Consider the following 12,143-nt stretch of genomic DNA (forward strand, 5'->3'; position numbering starts at 1 on the left):
GGGATCATGACCTGAGCTGAAGGCAGAGGCTTTAACCCACTGAGCCACCCAGGTGCCCCTCCACACTTTATTTTCTGTGCTCTCTCCTTATCAGCTTTTGTCTCGTTCCTTAAGTATACCAAACACATCACTCTCAGGGCCATTGTGTTTACCATGTCTTCTGTTCAGAATGCTCTTCCTTTGATTTTTCATGTAACTGCTTTCTACTCATCACTCAGGTCTTTTCACTGTGGCTGTCTTGGAGCAACTCCTCCTTTCCTTAATATTATGATTTTATTTGCGTGTTTATTACTTATCTTTCCAGGTAGGATGGAATTTTCTTAAACTCAAGGACTTTCATCTTTCTCATTGTGAACTATAAAATAGTATCTGGTATGAAGTAGGGTTTCAGTAAATACCTATTGATTGTTGATCCATTGAGGACTCTGAACAAAGATCTTTCATTGTTGACGAGAAGAAAATGAATTAGGTTCTGAGAATTTTTCTGTGGTTAGACACTGTGTTCTGTCTTGATCAGACATCTGGGCGGTAAGTCATCCAAGAAAGAAGTGGAGTAATTTGTTAAAAACAAGCCTATACTATAAACAAACCTCAATACTATCTACCCGTATATGCCAATATCGTATAGTTCTTAAGTAATTTTCTGATAAATTCTAACTAGGTAGAGAATAACAAAATAATGAACCTTTTGATCTGTGCCTGGGATAAAAATCCTAATTTTATCTACTTCACAGCTTACATGTCTTCTTTACAAGCCCACTGATAATCCATCGCCCATTTTTATTTTTTATTTTTTTAATGGCAAATTGATATTTATTGTGGCTCAGTGCCTTTGTTAGGAAGACGGAAGAAAGCGGGACATTCAGAGTCCTTAAGATGGTTTTAGCATTGTGGAGTTACAGTGGCCACAGGTTGTTAGTCAACTCACATCTTTGCGGATCTTTATCATTCATAAGGCAATTACTTCACATATGAGGCTTACAATCGGAAGGGTAGGTAAGTTTCATTTCTTAGCATTAAATTCATGACTTATAGGATGGCCAAAGTTGTCAGCAAGCAGAAAGGAGAGAGTCCAGACTTACAGAATCTTGGAATTAGAAGGAATTTTCATGATATTTGCCTGAATCCTAGTACAGTGAATCAAGTAAGCGTAGTCTGGATGCAAATTGAATACCAAGATAGACGTTTGACTATTGGTGATGTCCTGATGTTCTTAAATCATATATCTTCTACTCTCATGTTTTCTTCTTTTCAGATTGGCCCTCACTGCCATAAATAAATTTGAAGAAGCTGTTACAAGTTATCAAAAGGCATTAGATCTTGACCCTGAGAATGATTCTTATAAGTCAAATCTGAAAATAGCAGAACAGAAGTTAAGAGAGGTATCTAGTCCTGTAAGTTATTAATGGCAGATGAGGGAAATATTTTCTGTCATTCTCAATTTGTTATAGTCAAATTATAGTGGTTGGAATAATTCTCAGCTATAATTGTTTTACAGACAGGAACTGGATTGAGCTTTGACATGGCTAGCTTAATAAATAATCCAGCCTTCATTAGTATGGTGAGTATATTTCCTTTTCTGCTCTTTGGCTCTGTTTTCCATAGAGCTTTATGGTTCCCAAACTTTTAGAAATAAATACCGGAGCTTTTGTGGTGATGGTGGTAGAGTGGGGATACAATGTTCTGGCTCCGGTTTTTAACCTTTGTATCTCTTTGTGAAAAAGCCATGGAGAGACTTTAGGAAGCCCACAGATTCCCTGAAAATGTATAAAAAATTTTGTATGCATGTGCACGTATGCATTTTTCTATGGAGAATTGTATTTTTCATCCAGTTGGCAAAGGGGTCTGCAAATCTACAAAAGGTTAAAAACAACTCTTTTCCATGAAAGCGGCCCTAGGAAGATCTTTAATAATTGAAGTCTGAGTAGTTTGTCATGGTACCCTAAGCTCTCCTCTCATGGTCTGCTTACTTTCGATCCTGAGTTTATTTGAACTTTTATTAGAATCCTCAGAGGTATGTATTTTGTCCTTCAAAACAACAAAATGACTCATGGATCTTTTTAAAAACACACCTGCTCTGGTCCAGTTTGTGGTTAGTGGCTCGGGATGTTACCCAGGCATATAAACCTCCTTGAGTGATTATTTCTGGTTGAGAACCATTTGTTCTACCACATGCCATGCCCTTGGAAGGCAGCAGTACCACCTGAATTCCTCTTTGGTTCTTACAAAAAAATGTGTCACGCATCCATGGGATCATTGATTTGAAATGCACAGATGGCTCACTCTCAGTGAGATAAAGAAGTCTTTTAAACAATTATTAGGTCTGTAGCAATTAGCTATTTACAATTGGTAGTTGAGATCTTTGTAGACAGTAGGTAATTTTTGAATCACTCATTCTAAATGAGGTGTTGGGAAAGCCACCACTTGCTTTTAATTATCAGAGAGATAATTATTTGGCTGACTTGCACATAATTCAGTAACTCTTCTCATGTCTCAGGATTGAGCCCATCACATTTAAGTTGGTCTTCTTATCTACATGCCAGCAATTATAGGTCTCTTCATAGGTTTTGTGACATTTTTAGCACTGTTACCCATTTACAGGCCCCAGGTTATGTTATTGTAGTAGGATGTGAAAATCGATTTTTTTTTTTTTTAGTTTCAGATTTGTCTTAGCCTTCAAGATGTTATGTACCAAAGTAAAGTGTCACAGAAGGCGGCAGTTAAAAACATACTGTGCGACTTGTGAAGAGAGTGAGGTTGATAGACAGTAAGAGGATTTTTGGAGAAAGCTTTTGGAGTTACAGAGCCTTTTTCCACGTGTGAGGGAATGAAGGGGGCCTGCCCTCTTCTGAAGCCCACAGAGAAAGGGCTTTTCTGGCCCACTCAGAGAGCTTTCTAGATGGCCCTCAGTAGGCTGGTGTCTGACCTGGTGGCTATAGAAGCCTGTGTGGTTTAGCAAGTAACTGCACTGATGGCAGTGGAGTGGAGGGGTGTTTTCTGTGGACCAAGATGAGCACACATGCTCAGAAGATAGTCCAGTGCGATCTGCCCGGAAAGACCTCTTGGAAGGTGACAGGACTGTAACAGAGTCTCTAGAGGAGGACTACAAAGAACCTGGGACTAAAGGGAAAGTCATAGTGTCTATCCAGAGTAAGTTACTCTTCTCAGAGGATAGAGGAGAAATACCCAGAGGGGTGTGGGTGGGAGACGTTTCTGAAGGACCTTAGAGCCCCAAGAGAGATCCCGAGTAGTTGTAAACAATCTGTACATCCAAAGAGCACCAATGCAAAACCACTGAGATAGTACCAGTCATCAACTTTCCTATACCCCTGACTCCCAGGACTCTTGTGCAGCCTGCTGGCGGAAGAGGCACAGAAGCACTGTGGTGAAAAAGAGCAGGCAGTTGTGCCTCTGTCTTCTGGTGCGACTGGCCCATGTGAAGTAGGCCCAGGCCGGGGAGGGGAAACGCTTTGCCTGTAAATGAAGTGTTATGTATATGGTTATTACAGTGAATAAGATGTGCAGTACTGAACCAGAGGTCATTTTCTAACTTAAAGTGACTAGAGGGGGGCACCTGGGTAGCTCAGTTGGTTGGGCATTGGCCTTCGGCTCAGGTCATGATTCCGGGGTCCTGGGATCGAATCAGACTCCCCTGCTTAGTGGAGAGTCTGATTCTCCCTCTGCCTCTGTCCCTCCACTCATCCTCTCACTTTCTCAAATAAATTAAAAAAAAAAAAAAAAAAAGGCAACTAGAGGACTGTTTACTTAAAAGCTATCAGAAAAGCCCTAGGATCTGCTCTGTATTTCCTCTAGGTCCTAGAATCTAGAAGAGGATGAACTGCTTTTACAGAATCAGATTGAAAGGGCTGTGAAACAAAAGGCTTTCTATTTATAGCACATAAATCCTGCTTTTTCTGTGTAATTTCCGCAGTACTTGTGTGTTGGTGTAGAGGCACTAATCCCAACCAAGACTTGAGGAAAGTTAATGAATGGTTTGCAAGTAAGTCAGACAGTTCTCTTTATGGCAATGAAAGCAAGTGATGGCTTTTTCCAACACCTCATACAGGGTCAGTAAATCAAAATTACTGTCTACAAAAGATTTAGACTAAATGTTACATGAACATTTATAGGCAAAACAAAACCAAAAACCAAAAATTGATATGCTTTCAAAATAGAAAGTTTTACAAGTGACCTGAGCTGAAGGCAGACACTTAACCGATGAGCCACCCAGGCATCCCATTTACAATGTATTTTCAATGCCATTTTTTCCTAGTACTTCTTTTTTTACATTCATTCATTTTGTTTAAAAGTACACTAAAACTAGGGGCGCCTGGGTGGCTCAGTTGGTTAAGCGTCCAACTGTTGGTTTTGGCTCTGGTCATGATCTCAGGGTCATGAGACAGAGCCCTGTGTCAGGCATGGAGCCTGCTTGGGATTCTACCCTCACCCCTTCACTTCATGCATGCGTGTTCTCTCTCAAAAAAAAGTACACTAAAACTCTTCACAATGTTAAAACATACATGGTTTAGCTTTCATTCCCGTTTTGTTTTGTTTTTTAATCTTGGTTAAAGATCCTTAAATATTAACTGCCTTTAATTGGAGATGCCATTTTTCAATTCCAGGCAGCAAGTTTAATGCAGAATCCTCAAGTTCAGCAGCTGTAAGTATATTTTCCCTCCCAGCTGCCAGGTTCCCAATTTGAGCACATCAGTTCCAAAGTGTTAAGTGGTAAATGGTAGATAAATGCCAGCCAATTAGAACTTGGAGCCATTCACATTTGGCCTGACTTCCTACATAGCGCGAGTATATTTAACTTATTTCTCCTTAGCCAGTATCCTACTTGTTAATGAATATATGCTCATCCCAGTGATGTTCTCTTGCCTATTCTAGAATGTCAGGAATGATGACAAATGCTATTGGGGGACCTGCTGCTGGAGTTGGGGGACTAACTGACCTGTCTAGCCTCATCCAAGCGTAAGTGTTACTTAAATAGAAATAGTAAAAAAAAATTGTTTGATAGCTTGTCTCTAAAGTGAAGGGACCAGGGCTTTCTTTAAAAAAATTTTTTTTTTGACTATTAGTATCAGTGGCCTCACTGTTACTCAATCTAAATAAGTTCATAACTTGGAATTTTCAGACTGAAGGGCAGGAATTCAGAAGATCTGTACCCATGAAAAAGTTTTCCAGCAGATTTGAATAGCTACTCAAGGATGTAGATGAAAGTCAAATATCTGCTTAAAGTATGTACTAATTTAGGTATACTCATATATTTAAAAAATGATGTATTCCATATATTAATGTCCCAACAATTTAGGAGACTATTTTATTTGAACTTTTTCAATGCATGTCATCACCAGAGGAACTCTTTGAACTTCTCATTACTTGAGCACACTACCTTCACTTCCACCCACATTGCTTAAGATACTCTGCTTTTTGAATTGATTTTTGCATCTGTGTGTCACGTTGCCCCTGGAAATTTTATACGATGACACAAGAACCGTTTGCTTTTTGTGATCACAACCATGTAACCCTGCTTACAAGATTACATTTTTACAGTGATCTTTACGTGGCACGATTATAGTGATATGTAACACTTGAAGATTATATACTCAGGAATTTGTATTAAGGTTCTTTGCCTTTGTAAAAATCAATTATGTTAAGTAACATATATGTAACCAAAATGGGTGTGACACCTATCATATGGTGAGAAGAAAAATTCCTTGCATTATATTTGAGCACCTGCAATGAAAGCATGTACTACTCAGCCCTTTGGTTATTTGTGGTTAAGCATTAGAGGGGCTGGATTTCACCCTGATTTCAGGAAGTCACTTTTTAGCATGGTTGTTTTGTTTCTTATCAAGAACACTGAACTGTAATAATGCTATATGGAGGTATTGGTAGCTGGAAGATACTAAAATCAGGAGTCTTAGATTGGTTTTTATAGAAAAAGTTCCCTTTGAGTAATACCCACATCCTCTGCGGTTCTGTCTGCATGGGTATGATATGACTGCAAGTTCCCTAATTCATACCACTTTGCTTCTTTACTCCAGGGGACAGCAGTTTGCTCAGCAGATACAGCAACAGAATCCTGAACTCATAGAGCAACTTAGAAATCACATCCGGAGCAGATCATTCAGCAGCAGTACTGAAGAACATTCGTGACTTGACCAGGGACCCTGGCCCAGAGCACAAATGATTATGGCTCTCAAGTGTTTGCTGTAGATAGTGGCCAAAACAAAGACACCTAAAGAATCAATCTGTCTAGATTATAGGTTTGTCATAAATAGACTGAACATAACATGACTCCTTTGTAAACAAATGATCAGTAGCCCTGTGGAGTGCCCGTATAGTACTGGACAGGGTTCCATTTTCAAATCTTCATCATCATATTTGTATATTAGACCTAATAGCAGAGTATATTTATTGAACAGTAGGGCTGTTTATTGGTGAGCTCTCTAGCTCCAGATTCCCGCAAGCAAACCCTTTTGAGTTTGATGGAGATGACTAAGAGGAAAGGTTTCTCATGATGGTTTAGAAATATCCTGGCCACTGAATAGCATGTCTGGAGAAAAGAAATTTGTTGTCTAGGTTTCATTTTGATAGTGCTGTCAGGACTAAATATAGATCACAGGGGCCAGTACTATCTTTAATGCTGCTTGTCCTGAAGGGTAACATGGAATACTAAGAGCTAGTGGAAAGCAGCATTTGGTGCAAGGGTTGTTTTGAAAAGAAAAATAGATGCTGTGAATGTACAGTGAGTGAAGGTAGGATGTTCAGGTTTTCTGCACAGTTCTTAAACTAATCTTGCCTGCAGTTTGGTCTTGATAACATTAGCATGGCCAATTACTCTAAGTACATAATAAAATACATTTAGAAATCCTTAATGGTACTGTTTAGGTCCTTTGTATAACTGTTCAATTTAACTTGCACAATTTCCCCAGTGGTGACTTTACCATGGAAACTCTCAAATATATTTACATTTAAATAAGCCAGTGGTTTGACCCTCAAGGATTTTCTAAGTGGCATTTAATTATGTGCATATAAATACTGATTTTTTAAAAACTCACTAATTATTTGATGGATTATAAAAACTTCTATTACTAACATTGCTTGTTCATGTAAACCTTTGCTGTAATTTGGCTTGGCATGTTGCTTTTATGCTTAATCTTAATTTGATACAATGTAAACATTAATAGACTTAAAATATTTCACTGAAATCAGAATTCATAGTAGTTAAGAAATGTGGCATAAGTATTAATGGCATGGCTTTAACTACAGCTATGGTAAGACCATTCTAACTGGAATTTCTTTTGTTAATTATGGAATTGGTAAAATTGGGTGAACACATAACAATTTCACAAATGTTGTGAGAGACAACTGAAAAAGTAATATAAAATTAAGTCAGTAATACTCATGATGATGAGGGCCTTACTATAACTATTCTCCTCAGAAGACCTGGTATCTAGAAGTTTAAAAACCAACTTTTCCTTTCTTTCCCCTTGTGAGTTTAGAATAATGGTTCTGTAATTTCACTATAAGAATTCATTAAAAATGAAATTTCAGAGCCATACTTTCAATTTTTATTTAATAGGTCCTGTAGTAAGGCCTAGGAATCACCATTTTAAATAGGATACCAGGTGGATGTGATGTAGGTCCAAGGACTCTAATTTAGACAAAAGTAGGTTAGAGGTGTTGCCTCAGACCAGCAAATACCTGAATGCCTGCATTCAGGTTACAAAGATGACCCATATAAATCCATAGTTCTGCCCAGAGAAGAGCAGTACTTAAAATTTTAGACCCTCTGAATTAAATCTCCTATATTCCATCTAAACCAACTTAATTTTTCACAAATTCAGGTCCTAGTGTTCAAGTGTTAAACAGAATGAAGAACTAACTATTCACATGAAAGTTAGGACTGTTCTGGGGAAAAAAAAAAGGTGAAAGGTCGAAAGGTGATCCATGATTAAAAATTAGCTACTCCTGGGGCACCTGGCTGGCTCAGTAGGTAGAGCATGTGACTCCTGATCTCGGGGTCATGAGTTCAGGCTCCACGTTGGGCATACAGCTTGCTTAGCAGCAACCAACAACAACAAAAATTAGCTACTCTTATCCAGTGGTAAGAGAAAGTTTCTAGCAAAACTATCTTGAGTGTGTTAAAATGCTCTTAGATCAATAAAATTGGTAAGCCTATAGATGACTGACTAGGAAAATAGAGAAAATACAAATCAACAGTACCAGAAGTAAAAGAGGGGTTATCACTCAGCCTTTCAGACTTTCAAGGGATAATCAGAAAATAGAGTGACCAACTCTAGGTCCATATACTGAACAACTTACATGAAACAGATGAATTCACTGTAAGATAAACATTAGCAAAGCTCAGGGAAGAAACAGGTATCCTCCAGAAAAGCAAGTTACAGGCCAAGATGATTTCAATGGTAAATTCTACTGAATACTTACAGGAGAAATACTATCAAATCTACACTCTCTCAGAAACAGAAGAAGAGGTAACACTTTGCAACTCATTTTATTTAGCTATTTACTGTGATACCAAAATCAGACAAAGGCATTATAAGATAAAACACTTTAAAACAATGTCTTGATTTGCTAATATCTATAATTGGGGTAAGCCATTCTTTTTACAAAGCACTGGTGTATTCCTTCCATTTCAACTTTCTAGTTTGTTTCTTGGTTGATATACCACCTATAACAAATTCAGTTGAGGTATCTGTCCACTGATCTGGATTTCCATTCTATTCAAGCCATTTTTGCTCTTCAAATACCTTCATCACTTTGGAATCACTGCACTACTAATTATTTCAAGGAAGTTTTGTGCAGATGGACTGTGCTAGCTACTCTTAAAATTATAAGGGATGCCCCAAATACTTTCCTGGCTTATCCGGAAAAAGAGGACATTAAAGTAAATCTTTACATACATTCTACTTAGGAATGAGTGGCTTTTGTTAACCACACTTCATTGTAATAGCTATAGCTGTTATGATGCTATGTAAAACTTAAAAGGTCCCTTTTATACAAATGACATTTTCATTTAATGTACCAAACTGTTTAGCTAATTTTTATAATATGGTTTCGACAGATCCCAAGATGACCTTATCTAACCTTTAGTTAGAGAATGGACAGTGTCTATCATAAAAAGAGACTTTGACCATTATATGTTACTTTTAAAATCTGGAACAATGAAACAGAAGTTTCAGTCATGAGAAGATGCTTATAAAACACTCAAAATACACAGTGCAGTGGATATAAAGTCTTATCATTTAATCAATCTTACTCATTCTGAAAGAAAGATTTCAGCTTTATACTGCTTGCACTTTATTTTGCACAGATAGTTCATTATTAGTGCAATTTAAGGGGCAGATCTCATTCTGAATATAGCTTTACTCTGGACCAAATAATTTGTCATGGCAATAAATAATCATGCATTTAAGAAAAACCAATTTTTGTATTTGACTTAATGCACTCTAACATTTAAGCAATAATATTTACATCCTTGAATTTCAACTTATGAAAATAAGTTTCTATTTAACAGCATAAGCTTTCTGTTTCCTTACAAAATACTGAAACTTCTTATATTCATGTTGCAAACTTGTTTATAATCTTAACTTTCTTACTGTTTTGTTCCTGGAATAAGCAAATCACTGTGATTACATACAGAGATAGTTTTATAGTATTAATACATGATTTAGAGTTCAAAATCGAATAGCAGAAGGTGGAAATCCTTTAAATATGCCTTATGAAAATAAGTGGCTTATTTTTCAATGTGAAAAAAACCCAGGACTTTTTGGCTTAGAATTAGGAAATTATCAGGATTCTTGGTTAAAAGTTAACAGAGTAATCAACAATCTAAGAAATTAAACCCATTCTGATCTGCTATTAGTAATTGAAGTTTAGATGTGTGTTTATATGTAACCACAAACATAGGTACATACAAATAGAATAACTGAAAACTAAGGAGAATTCATACTGTGTTAGCAACATAAGGGTACATGAGGACTACTCTAGTTGTCTTAAGCTTTTTCTGCTGACTGAAGAGTTAGGAAAAAAGCTGGGGCTAATTGAAAAATTTTAAATGAAGTATAATAATCTGAAGTTCTAAACAATTGTATCTTTTAGATCAAGGTCAGCAAACTATGGCCTAGGCCCAATCTGGCCAGTTGCCTGTTTCTGTAAACCTTGCTTGTTCTTTTTGCCTACTGGCTGCTGTCCCACTACAATAGCAGAGTTTTTTCAACAGCAGCCACATCTCCTGTGAAGACAAATATTTAGTATCTGGACCTTTACATAAAATGTTTGCTAACCCCCCATTCCAGATAGTTGTTAGGGACAAACAGCCTCAAATAGAGAGCTTCAGGAAAACGAAGACCAATGGTTATCTAGAAATGGAATATGCTGAGTGGAGAAAATGTATAAATGTCCATTCAGAATATAACTCACAAGATAAAATCAGTAGATGTTTTTTTCAAAACAAATATTTAATATTTTAACTTTGTCAGGAAAGAAATTTAAATAATAGGTACTTATTTTTGTTGTAGACTTGATCATTTCACAAAGGTGACAAAAAAAACAGTTCTGTGAAATTCAATGAAAAGCACTGGAAATCTTCAGCTCTCCACTTTAATGGCCGAAGATACCACACAGACCTGTGCGATGTCATCATATTCATATGTTCTCTTTAAGAATGTGTCTGTTAGTCTTAAGCCGGAGACACTCTATTGAGAGAAAGATACAGGCATGAATTTTCATACATTGGTAATTACCAGAGAAATTTGGAAAGAGTCAATGCCCATGGGTTAACATTCCCAGATACTGAAATGACTGAAAAGAGAGCGCACCTGTAGTCCCTGTACTGAAGACAGCAGAGTAAGGGCAAGGCAGAGAGAAGAACTGGGATGCAGCTTTCCAAGCTGTCTTCCTGAAATGCCACACCAGTGGATAGAATTGGTATTGCACATTTCCAAAACCAGATCCATAGTCCTTTCACTGCTGGAGGAATCAGAAAGACAGGAATAAATCTTGTTCCTTTCACAAAGCGGTACTTGGTATTTCTTCCACTTAGTGCCAATGAATTTGTTTTTGGGGTATCCAGGAGAATAAAAAGCAGAATCACAAATAAAAAGCTACAATGTAATTTTTATTCCACTTAAGACAGAATCAGGAAAATAGAGAGAGGGCATCTTCTAGGGTTTAAAGTGGCACTGAGATTGAGCTGCCTGTCTGGGTATAAGCCTGGTTCTATTACTGAATCCCGGCCCCCTGGTGCTGATCTGTTAACAGCTCTGCCATTTCTCTGGGACACTTCCAGTCATCTGTGTCTACTCTTGTTGCTATATTTTCTATTTCTGTTAGGTACTCTACAGGAAAGAAAAAGATAAACTGAGTCTTTTTGCTATTTAACCTATGTTTCTTTAAGGCAGATAACATAGAAAATGACAAGATTTCTAAGTAAATATTCAGGTTTGTTCACTGGTCACATGAAAAGACTGCTTCTGCTTATAAATGATATCACCAGTTTAGCTTAAACATGTTTAAAAAAAAACTGTCAATGACAGTATACACATTGGTTTTTTGTTTGTTTTTTTTTAAGTAACCAAAAGGCTCAAAGTAAAATATAGGCCTCTGCTCTACCACCATTTCTGGCTACTTTCAACTGTTTTAGCTCTTTTTCCCTTCTAGTTGGCTCCTTATTTTGGCCATTAATTGATTTGCTACACCTCATACTTTAAGTAAACAAAAAATCCAAAAGCACACCTATACACACAGGGTCTTCACCCTATGCATGCTGCTGTTTAGTGAACTTCCATGATGTGGCAGGCAATTCATTCCCAATGCTAGGTAAGACATGATCCCTTCTGTTGAATAATGCATAATCCAGTAAGGGAGAGACTAAAAATTATAACAATATATGAATGTCACTAAAAAAACTATAAAAAATTTGCTAGGACAGAGGAAGGAATGATTAACTGAATGGGAGGGTCACTAGCTTCAGAGGGAGAAAGGTATTTTTGTAATTCTGAAGGATAAATATTTCCTATGGAATGCATATGGAATTTTAAAAGAGTATACATTCAAATTATGTGGGATAGGATTCATCCCTGCAATAATTTCAAAATGCCCCAACAGGTAAT

The 12,143-nt window shown here is 37.2% G+C and overlaps 2 protein-coding genes across 5 annotated transcripts in view; one reads left to right on the plus strand and one right to left on the minus strand.

The window, feature by feature from the left end:
- Positions 1 to 8,206, plus strand: part of SGTB (small glutamine rich tetratricopeptide repeat co-chaperone beta) — a 43,974-nt gene extending 35,768 nt beyond the window's left edge. The window contains exons 7-11 of the mRNA XM_080804241.1: positions 1,256 to 1,394; positions 1,499 to 1,561; positions 4,623 to 4,660; positions 4,891 to 4,974; positions 6,051 to 8,206. Coding sequence (XP_080660367.1) covers positions 1,256 to 1,394; positions 1,499 to 1,561; positions 4,623 to 4,660; positions 4,891 to 4,974; positions 6,051 to 6,162 — 436 coding nt within the window. The 3' untranslated portion in view covers positions 6,163 to 8,206. The remainder of the gene's footprint in view (positions 1 to 1,255; positions 1,395 to 1,498; positions 1,562 to 4,622; positions 4,661 to 4,890; positions 4,975 to 6,050) is intronic.
- Positions 8,207 to 8,507: 301 nt separating this feature from the next.
- The window catches only part of TRAPPC13 (trafficking protein particle complex subunit 13), a 42,078-nt gene continuing 38,442 nt past the window's right edge, over positions 8,508 to 12,143 (minus strand). The window contains exons 12-13 of one of the 4 annotated variants that reach the window (XM_080804237.1): positions 10,851 to 11,001; positions 8,508 to 10,727 (exon numbers count right to left, since the gene is read on the minus strand). In XM_080804237.1, the coding sequence (XP_080660363.1) occupies positions 10,620 to 10,727; positions 10,851 to 11,001 (259 nt within the window). In that variant the 3' untranslated portion in view covers positions 8,508 to 10,619. The remainder of the gene's footprint in view (positions 10,728 to 10,850; positions 11,002 to 12,143) is intronic. The other 3 variants (XM_080804239.1, XM_080804238.1, XM_080804240.1) reach the window with 3 other exon arrangements.

The sequence above is a fragment of the Martes martes genome (genome assembly GCF_963455335.1).
Source record: "Martes martes genome assembly, chromosome: 5".
Lineage (NCBI taxonomy): Eukaryota > Metazoa > Chordata > Mammalia > Carnivora > Mustelidae > Martes > Martes martes.